Source organism: Ovis aries, chromosome 15 (assembly GCF_016772045.2).
Source record: "Ovis aries strain OAR_USU_Benz2616 breed Rambouillet chromosome 15, ARS-UI_Ramb_v3.0, whole genome shotgun sequence".
Taxonomy (NCBI): Eukaryota; Metazoa; Chordata; class Mammalia; order Artiodactyla; family Bovidae; genus Ovis; species Ovis aries.
In genome coordinates this window covers 39,946,030-39,957,282 of record NC_056068.1, presented here as the reverse complement: position 1 = coordinate 39,957,282, position 11,253 = coordinate 39,946,030, and the positions used below count along the sequence as shown (strand labels likewise).

Here is an 11,253-nt window from a genome sequence, read left to right as displayed (position 1 = left end):
AGTAAGAAGCGGTGGCAGAAATACACAGAACTGTACAGAAAAGGTCTTAATGGCCTGAATAACCACAATGGTGTGGTCACTCACCTAGAGCCAGACATCCTGGAGTATGAAGTCAAGTGGGCCTTAGAAAGCATTACAATGAACAGAGCTAGTGGAGGTGATGGAATTCCAGTTGAACTATTTCAAATCCTAAAAGATGATGCTGTGAAAGTGCTGCACTCAATATACCAGCAAATTTGGAAAACTCAGCAGTGGTCACAGGATTGGAAGAGGTTGGTTTTCATTCCAATCCCAAAGAAAGGCAATGCCAAAGAATGTTCAAACTGCTGCACAATTATCCTCTCATTTCACATGCTAGGAAGGTAATGCTCAAAATCCTTCAAACTAGGCTTCAGCAGTACGTGACGGAGAACTTCCACATGCACAACATGGATTTAGAAAAGGCAAATTGCCAACATCTGTTGGATTATAGAAAAAGCCAGAGAATTCCAGAAAAAACATCTACTTCTGCTTCATTGACTATGCTAAAGCCTTTGACTGTGTGGATCACAACAAACTGTGGAAACTTCTTCAAGAGATGGGAATACCAGACCACATTACCTGCTTCCTGAGAAACCTGTATGCAGGTCAAAGAACCACAGTTAGAAGCAGACAGGGAACAATGGACTGGTTTCATATTGGGAAAGGAGTATCTCAAGGCTGTACATTGTCACTCTGCTTATTTAACTTACATGCAGAGTACATCATGAGAAATGCTGAGCTGGATGAATCACAAACTGGAATCAAGATTTCCAGGAGAGATATCACTAACCTCATATACACAAATGATACCACCCTAATGACCAAAAGTGAAAAGGAACTAAAGAGTCTCTTGATGAAGATGAAAGACGTGAGTGAAAAAGCTGGCCTAAAACTTAGCATTCAAAAAACTAAGATCATGACATCCGTTCCCATCACATCATGGCAAATAGATGGGGAAACAATGGAAACAGTGATGGACTTTATTTTGGGGAGCTCCAAAATCACTAGAGACAGTGACTGCAGCCAGGAAATTAATAGATGTTTGCTCCTTGGAAGAAAAACTATGACAAACATAGACAGCATATAAAAAGCAGAGACATCACTTTGCCCACAAAGGTTCATCTAGTCAAAAGTATAGTTTTTCCAGGAGTTCGGTATGCATGTGAGAGTTGGACCATACAAAAAGCTGAGTGCCAAAGAATTGATGTTTTTGAACTGTGGTGCTAGAGAAGACTATTGAGAGTTCCCTGGACAACAAGGAGATCAAACCAGTCAATCCTAAAGGAAGTCAACCCTGAATATTCATTGGAAGGACTGAAGCTGAAGCTCCAATACTTTGGCCACCTGATGAAAAGAGTGGATTCATTGGAAAAGACCTGATGCTGGGAAAGATTGAAGGCAGGAGGAGAAGGGGACGACAGAGGATGAGATGGCTGGATGGCATCATCGACTCAATGGACGTGAGTTTGAGCAAACTCTGGGAGTTAGTGAAGGATAAAGAAGCCTGGCATGCTGCAGTTCATGGGGTTGTAAAGAGTCATACACAACTGAGAAACTGAATAACAACAGGATAAACCCACAGTTAACTCCATACTCAACAGTGAAAAGCTAAAAAGCTTTTTCTCTAAAATCTGGAATAAGACAAGGATGCCCATTTTCATCACTTCTAGTTAACACAGTGTTGGAAGTCCTAGCCATAGCAGTCAGAAGAGAGAAATAAAAAGTATCCAACTGGACAGGAAGAAAAACTACAAAGGTGTTATCATCTTTGTAGATGACACGATACTATATTTTGAAAACCCTAAAGTCTCCACCAAAAAACTACTAGAACTAATAAATGAATTCAGTAAAGTTGTAGGAAGTGAAAGTTCTACAATTTGAAAACCGTGAAACACTTATGAAGGAAATTGTAGATGATACAAAGAAATGGAAAGATATTCCATGTTCATGGATTGGAAGAATTAATAGTTAAGATGTCCATACCACTCAAAGCAATTATAGATTTAACATAATCTCTTCCAAAATACTCATAACATTTTTCACAGAACTAGAAAAAATAATCCTAAAATTTATATGTAACCACAAAACACCCCACATTGCCAAGGTAATCTTGAGAATAAAGAACAAATCTAGGGGAATCATTTGCTATAACTTTACATTGCAAAGCTACAGTAATAAAAATGACATATATATCAGTGGAACAGAGTAGAGAGCCCAGAAATAAACCCACAGACTTGTGCTCAGTTTATCTACAACAAAGGAGGCAAAAATGTACAATGGAGAAAAGACAGTCTCTTCAGTAACTTGTACTGGGAAAACTGGACAGCTACATGTAAAAGAAAGAAATTAGAACATTTGTTCATATTGTATACAAAAATAAACTCAAAGTGGATTAAAAACCTAAATTTAAAACCTGAAACTGTAAAACTCCTACAGCAGAACACAGGCCAAATATTCTTTGATATTCTTTGACAGATTGTAGCAGATTTTTGTAGATCTCTCTCCTAACAGGAAAGAAACAAAAGCAAAAATAAATAAATGGGACTTAAATTTAAAAGCTTGCACATCAAAACAAACATTGACCAAAAAAAAAAAAAAAACCTACTGAATGGGAGAAAATATTTTCAAATTGTATTACCAGTAAGTGGTTACTAGAGGATCCCCTGGCAGATCAGCTGGTAAAGAATCTGACTACAATGCAGGAGACTGCCTGCAATGCAGGAGACCTGCGTTCAATCCCTGGGTTGCTAAGTTCCCCTGAAGAAGGAAATGGCAACCCACTCCAGTATTTTTGCCTGGAAAATCCCATGGACAGAGGAGCCTGGCAGGCTACAGTCCATGGGATTACAAAGTGTCAGACACAACTGAGTGACTAAACCACCATCCAAAATATATAAGTAGCTCATACAACTCAATAGCAAAAAGTCAAGCAACCTGATTAAAAGATGAGCAGAAGACCTAAACAGACATTTTTAAAAGAAGATATACAGATGGGAAACAAGAGGCTCAGCATCACTAATCTGAGAAATGCAAATCTGAATAACAGAGATAGCACCTCACACCTCTCAGAATGGCTATCAGGAAAATATCTGCAAATAGTAAATGCTGGAGAGGATGAAAAGGGAACCCTTCTACACTGCTGGTAGGAATATAAGTTACTGAAGCCACTATGGAAAATAGTATATGTGCTGCTGAAGTAAGCACTTTGTTTTGGGGGGCTCCAAAATCACTGAAGATGGTGACTGCAGCCATGAAATTAAATACGCTTGCTCCTTGGAAGAAAAGCTATGAGCAACCTAGACAGCATGTTAAAAAGCAGAGACATTACTTTGCCAACAAAGGTCCGTCTAGTCAAAGCTATGGGTTTTCCAGTAGTCATGTATGAATATGCATTGGACTATAAAGAAAGCTGAGCCCCAAAGAATTGATGTTTTTGAACTGTGGTGTTGGAGAAGACTCTTTGAGCGTCCCTTGGACTGCAAGGAGATCCAACCAGTCAATCCTAAATGAAATCTGTCCTGAATATTCATTGGAAGGACTGATGCTGAAGCTGAAACTCCAATACTTTGACCACCTGATGCGAAAAACTGATTCATTGAAAAAGACCTTAATGTTGGGAAAGATTGAAGGCAGGAGGAGAAGGGGACAATAGAGGATGAGAGGGTTGGATGACATCACTGACTCAATGGACATGAGTTTGAGCAAGCTTCCAGGGTTGGTGATTGACAGGGAAGACTGGCATGCTGCAGTCCATGGGGTTGCAAAGAGTCGGATATGACTGAGCGATTGAACTGATGAAAAATAGTATGGAGCTTCCTTAAAAACTAAAAGTTGAACTACAGTCAGTTCAGTTGCTCAGTCGTGTCCAGCTCTTTGCAACCCCATGAAATCGCAGCACGCCAGGCCTCCCTGTCCACCACCAGCTTCCGGAGTTCACTCAGACTCACGTCCATCGAGTCCGTGATGCCATCCAGCCATCTCATCCTCTGTCGTCCCCTTCTCTTCCTGCCCCCAACCCCTCCCAGCATCAGAGTCTTTTCCAATGAGTCAACTCTTCGCATGAACTACAATATGATCTAGCAATTCCACTGCTGGGTATGTAACTAGAAAAGATGAAATCTCTAGTTCAAAAAGATACATGCACCTGATGTTCACAGCAGCACTATTTACAATAGCCAAGACATGGAAGCAACCCAAGTGCTCATCAACAAATCAATGGATTAAGAAAATGTGGTATATGAATAATGTGGAATACTACTCAGCCATAAAGACAAATGAAATACTGTCATTTTCAACAACATAGACAGACCTACAGAATATTATGCTTAGTGAAATAAGCTAGATAAAGACAGACAAATACCATATGATCTCCCTTATATGTAGAATCTAAAAAAATAAATAAATGAATACAACAGAATAGAGACTCGCAGATATGAGAACAAACTAGTGGTTACCAGGAGGGAAAGGGAAGGAGGGAGAACAAGATAGTGGTAGGGGATTAACAGATACAAACTACTATGTATAAAATAAATAAGCAACAAGGATATACTCCACAGCACAGGAAGATATAGCCATTGTTTTTAGTGACTTTCAATGGAGTATATCTATGAAAATGTTGGATCACTGTGTTATGCACCTGACACTAATGTAGTATTATAAACCAACTTACTTCAATAAAAGAAGAAATAAAATTAATTAGGTCAAATGGGCATTTTGAAACCTTTTCTCATATTGGCCATTTTCTTTCTCAAGCAACCTTAGAACTCACCTATCTTTAAAAGAGAAAAACAAATCCTCTCATCTCCATCCATGTCTGTCCTTCATCAGGCTCCCAAGTTCCTCCTTTGCACCCACGCCACTGCTCATTCTGCTGTGAACACTTTGCCTCCACCTACACGTGGCCATGCTCTCTCTCAAGCCACCAGTAGGACCATGTCCCCTGAGACTCTTTCCAGCTCTTACCTTCTTGGGAGCATATGGCTGTATTAGTCATCCCCTCTTTCTGGATTTGGACACTGGGCAATTATTCATTCATTTCAGTTCAGTCGCTCAGTCATGTCCGACTCTTTGTGACCCCATGAACCACAACACCCCAGGCCTCCCTGTCCATCACCATCTCCTGGAGTCCACCCAAACCCACATGTCCATCGAGTCAGTGATGCCATCCGAACATCTCATCCTCTGTCATCCCCTTTTCCTCCTGCCCTCAATCTTTCCCAGCATCAGGGTCTTTTCACATGAGTCAGCTCTTTGCATGAGGTGGCCAAAGTATTGGAGTTTCAGCTTCAGCATCAGTTCATTCATTTATCTCCCACTAATATGTCTGAGGTCTGTGCATGCCAGGTACCAGGCCAGGCACTGGAGCAAAACACGATCAATTCTCTGCGGTCACATTGCTCACAGTCCAGGCAGAGACAGATTTCATCAAATAAGCACACAAATCATTGATTTAGAACTGGAGAGAGTGCTGTGAAGGAAGAGTGTGGGAGTTTTGAGAACATAAGACAGAGTGCCCTCACCAAGACCAGGTGTCAGAAAGACTTCATGAAGAAGGCAGTGCTTTGAGCTGAGGTCTACAGAGGATCAGGAGTCAGCTACTTGGGAAGAACAGTCTAGATGTTTAACAGTGTGTGCAGAGGCTGAGATAATGGAGGACAGCCTATTGGGAGGTTGTAAAAGAAAGCCAGTGTGGTCAGTGCAGAGTGAATGAGCAGAACATGGCAGGAGGCTGGAGAGGTGGGCTGGAGTCAGCTTCTGCCCTGTGAAGCTTTGGATGAGGATTTTGGACTTTAAGTGACATGGCTGTCTGACCATACAAGCTGTGAGCTGCACACCTCCTGTTAGTCACTCAGTCATGTCCGACTCTTTGTGACCCTATGGACTGTAGCCCACCAGGCTCCTCTGTCCATAGCATACTGGAGTGGGAAGCCATTCCCTATTCCAGGGGATCTTCCCGACCCAGGGATCAAACCCAGGTCTCTTGCATTACAGGCACATTCTTTACCATCTCAGCCACCAGGGAAACCTCCTAGGAGCAGAGTTATGTTGTTATCTATGGTAACACTGTGCAAATGTGAATAATGTACTGTGGAGTGTGCATCTTGCACAACCATACCCAGAAACCAAGTAGTCTAACTGCAGTGAGTACAATGGACAGGAGAGGGCAAGAGGCTTTGAGCAGCCCAGTTAGGAACCTGCTGCCCCAGGAACCAGTTAGGCCTCAGTGTTCCCCTACCTGCCCCTTCACGCACTCCCTCGTTGAGCTCACCTTTGCCCCTGTCTGCCTCTCTAGCAGCTCCTCCTCAGGCTAACGCCCTAATCTTTGACTTGGGTGGAATTTAAGGAACACTCAACATCAAGCAGAAAGGGGAGGACAGGGGACTGTATTTGGCAGAAAGTGATTCATCCTGAGCAGGGCGAGGTAGCAGGTCTCAGCTACGGGGCAGGATCCCAGTTAGAGGCTCAGATCTGTGCAGGAACCAACACGGAAGCAGAAAGGGGGCTGCGCTCCGGGCCTGGCGGCTGGTCCCTGAGCCCCTGGTCTGTCAGCAAGAGAGCTTGGAGCAGAGTCTGAGCCCAGCAGGGTGGAGCAGGATTGGTGTACAACTGAGACGAGGCCTGGGCAGGAGCAGGCAGGAGGGTTTCCAGGAGTTGAGAGAGCCCTAAGGAGATTCCCGAGCCCTGGGCCCTCGGCTTATGGCCCAGTTGGTCTTAATCTTTGCGGTGCTGGGACCTGGGCACACCTGACTATGGCAGTGGCCGCAACTGCCTGGGTTCCCAGGCTAAGACCTGGAGCCACTGGAGCCCCCGCCTCCCGCTCTGCTGGTCCTGAATGAGCCCCGTTCCTATTCACCAGGCCACTGCAGGAGCCCTCACCTTGTCCCCAAACCCTTCTCTCACAGCAGCTCAGCCTCCTCTCTCCCACTTTTGAATCCTAAAGCATTTATTATTTTCTATTCTCTGACACCATTTACTTCATCTGACGTTCTGCACAGTTAGGGTTTTTTTTCTAATAACTTTTACCATGAAAAATATCACATAAACAGAGCAGCACATAAAAGTGTGGGTTAGTGAAATATTCCACGAGCCACCTGTAACTAGCACCCAGTTCAAGGGAAACAGCCACCCCAGCTCCTGGAATTTCCCTCCACTTGTCCTTTTTGGACTTGGGTAATCCTCAATGTCAACTCTCCCGCCTTGTATAGTCATATACAAGGGAAAGGCTTTTACCTTTTTCTTCTTTTAACTTTTCCTCATAATTACCACGGTTTGTACCTCTGTGTGGGCTTCCCAGGTGGCTCAGTGGGTAAAGAATCCACCTGCAGTGCAGGAGATGCAAGAGACACGGGTATGATCCCCAGGTCAGGAAGATGCCCTGGAGGAGGGCGTAGCAATACCTATTCTTGCCTGGACAATTCCATGGACAGAGGAGCCTGGCAGACTGCAGCCCATAGGGTCGCAAAGACTTGGGAAGCGACAGAGACACAAGCATGTAGCCCTATAGTAGGCAAAGAGTTCCTTTCTTTACGTTTTCTCTATGCTGGTTCTTCAGGGAAGGGTCTCCAGCAGGGTCATGAATGCAGAGGGGCCAGAGCAGAGCCTCATGGGGAGAAGGTGGAGAAGTCAGCGTCAGCAGAGGGTTCGCGAGGCAGCCAGAGAAAGTGACCAGTGAAGCTAGGAACAGAGAGAGGGGACAGGGGAAGTGAGAGGGAGGAAATGGTTGCATGAAAGCTCAGGACCCACAGTGGAATTCTCCTGATAATAGAGTCCAGCTTCCAGTCTCAAACCCAGCCACCTTGCTCTGTCCTTAATCTTTCAAATGACACCTATCTACCAAGTATCCCCTGCCAGGTGGGATCCTATGCCTTCTAGGGGCCCATCCTTCCTTCTTAAAGGAGAGGTGGCTTAGTCCTAAGCCACCGCCTCATCCCCCACTGTAGCCCCAGGCTGTCCCCTCCTTTCCACCACTCAAGCTGGCGCTGTGGTGCAAGATAAAGGCAGAGGGGCACCCAGACACAGGTGAGACCAGAGACAGAGTCGGGTCAGGGTCCTCACACCTGAGATGCTGATTCCAGGGCAAAGGCTAAGTGCCCTGGGGCCCACTGTCTTTCAGTGAGAGGTGCAACACCCACACCCCAGCACCTCTGCCCCTCACTGCTCCCTGTTCTGAAGTCTTGCTGCACAGCCCTCCCATCCTTCAACACCCACCTGGCCCTGGTCGTCTTGTGGGGCTGCTCTTCTGTCCTAGCAGGACAGGGAGCTGGCTCTTCAAGAGCACACAGTGATGTCCTGTGGGAGAGAGGAGAGCACACCCCTCCCCAGGACCATGCTGGGCACCCATGGTGGGTGGCAGGAGGAAGGGGACAACCCATGCCAATTTGGGCACCACTGAAGCAATGTGTTTTTGTTTTGCTTCCTATGCAGACATCGTCAACTGTGACCTGAAATCTACCCTGCGAGTGTTGTACAACCTCTTCACCAAGTACCGGAACGTGGAGTGAGGGTCAGACTGGACCGTCCCCGGAAGCGCCTTATCCTGCTTATTCTTGTCTCCTGCTCTGTGCTCCCCTCCAAGTCCGGCTGCTCTTTTCCCAGAGATAGTGGGAACTGAGATCAGGAAGGAAGTGACCTCAGTGGGCTGACCTGACCTCCTAGGCTCTGAGGCTGACCCCACAATGGCTGTGAAGGTTGTCCCATCCTGGTACCAGGTCCAGATTTCCTTCTGTGTAATCTGGAACCAGCTTAGGCACAAGAGCCCATCCACCCACCCACCCACCCTCAGAAGATGAAAACAAAGATAAGAGCTACCATTTAATGGGTGTAACCTATGGGCTGGGCACCACGCTAAGTGTTCTGACCTACTCCAGCTCGCGCATTCTCATGACTCCCACTGTTGATGATGTTCTCAGCCCCTTTTACAGATAAGGAAACTGAGGCTCAGCGAGGTTACGTGACTCGCCAGAAGCTGCCGTTTGTTTTGCTTCTTTGAAGCCCATGTTCGTTAATAGCGAGCCCGTCATGTCCCATTCTCTGTACCTTCTGCGCTTGCGTGTGCACGTGTGTATATGCGTGCACGTGCACCTGCGCCCTCCAAGACGGCGGGACCCCCTGATCTCAGCGCCAGCCAGGCTAGGTCAGGACTCGGTGGTTCACACTGAAATTGGCAAATCAAATTTAGCCCAATTAATAGTGTGTGTGTGGCAGGAGCCGTATCCCTCAACTCCTTTGTACAAATTAAAATTACGCTTAATTCCTTCAGATTTGTAATAACCCCTTATTCTGGTTTCAGGGTGACATTTGGAAAGGATTCTGTTTGAAATTAATGGAGTGGCACATTTTGCAGCCTTTTTGCCTGATTGCATGTAATGGAAGTGCCCTATATTTTCCTACAAAATAAGTCCTCGATTCATTATCGTTAGGCAAATGTACAATATACCCAGGCACCGCAGAGAGCTGGGCACAGGCCCATGCGAGCAGGGCTTGGGAAGTAGGGCTCTTCAACAGGGACTCTTGAGCTTTAAAGAAAGGAACTCCTTTTTGCCCTCTAATTGATCATTTAGACCATTTCTGGCGAAGTCTACCCACATGCAATTACTGGCTAATTCAGGCAAGCAAAAATGTAAGTTATTTAGACCCAATCTGAGTAGGTTTCCTTGCATGGGTTACCCGCGGGCTTGTGGTTACATGGATCCCCTCTACATGAACCCAAGTTTGGAATACAGGGCTCAAGTTGTCTCAGCCTGCAGGGCCTGGGATAGGAAAGGGGCTGAACAGGGATGACTAGGAGGACAAGAAGCGTCGAGCAAATACTTGCACACTTAGCATACAGGGGGACATCCTCAGACCGAGGGATGTGGCTTGTGGTATTTAACATTTGTACTCTAAGTTGACCAAAGCCTTGGGATAGGTAATAACTTGTACTGATGTGTCTTCATTGTAGAATTTTCTGAAGTATGCTAGGTGGACAGCAGCCTGTATGTCTGGATGTCTGTGACTACTTTAGCACTACTTGAGGCCCAGTTGCGCAAAGCCCCTCTCTGATTTGAGGAATTCATCATGATCTCTAACTACACCACCCAGAGGGAGGCCTTCCGTCGTGTCCAAACTTTCCTTCCTGCTTCATCAATTCTTACTCTGCAGTCTCGCTGCAGTCACTCAAAACCCATATAATTTCAATATACTACTTATTTCTGGAGAGATTTCACTCTAAGAAAGAAGTATTACTCAGCATTTAAGATACAAAGAAAATGTACTCTCTTGTGTCAATCTGTGTAAAAGAATACAATCCTTTTTTACATAATTAGTGAACTACTTCATTTGTCATTAAGAAACACTAAATACAGTACTATTTCTGTTTGCTCTTTTTTAAATTCCTGATAGCGATTCAGCGTAAATAATTGCTTTGTCTCCTTGAGCAATACTAAAGCAGATGAAATAAGAGAAATGAACTCATTTAAATGTGCTTTGCTATATGAATTTTGTCTCCATTTTGTGCGTTTTTCTTATATTCAAGCTGCAAATGGACAGTGGACAAGTGACTTATGAAGAGCACTCCTTTTTATATTTTACATATGCACTATATGAAAACACATCAGAACACTTGGAAATTTTTTTTAATAGCAGGTCCAATCTGTCAGAAAATGGTGTTTTGAGACCAAGGTCTTTACCTTACTCTGAAATTCCAGGGCTTGGGCCTGATTTTATAACCCTGCCATCTCATGTAGAGGTTTTTCTTTACATTATGAAACCTCGTGCCTAATACATGACTGTTCTTGAAGGAGGGTAAAAGGCATCAGAAAACAAATAAACCAAACGTAACCTTTGTCTCTTTTAAAAGAAAAAAAAAAAAAGCTGAGGCAAAAATCAAGTCTCTGTAGGCTCACTGGATCCTTTTTTCCCTCTTTTCTAAATTTAGATTCTTTCATATTTTAAATAGTTAATGTGTAAATTGTGCAAAATTCAAAAAGCGTGTATGAATATCTAGTGAAAAACCCAGCCTTCCTCCCTCCTTTTTCCCAGCAGACAATACCTGTCTCCAGAGGCAACTATTTTGTTCTGTTTCTAGTATTTGCTTCCAGATACCCCAACAATATAAAGTATATACATGTCTGTCAACATATATAAGACTATTTTAAAGCATAACATACATACTATCACGCACACTGCTTTTTTTCATTTAATGTTCTATCTTAGAGATTATTTTGTGCTGGGTATTAAAACTCTTATTAAACT

General features: G+C 44.3%; 1 protein-coding gene across 3 annotated transcripts in view; it reads left to right on the top strand.

Moving 5' to 3' along the window:
- Positions 1–10,497, top strand: part of PARVA (parvin alpha) — a 166,818-nt gene extending 156,321 nt beyond the window's left edge. For all 3 annotated transcript variants that reach the window (XM_015101013.4, XM_042233043.1, XM_060399887.1), the window contains exon 13: positions 8,446–10,497. In XM_015101013.4, the coding sequence (XP_014956499.2) occupies positions 8,446–8,522 (77 nt within the window). In that variant the 3' untranslated portion in view covers positions 8,523–10,497. The remainder of the gene's footprint in view (positions 1–8,445) is intronic.
- The last annotated feature ends 756 nt before the right edge of the window (positions 10,498–11,253 follow it).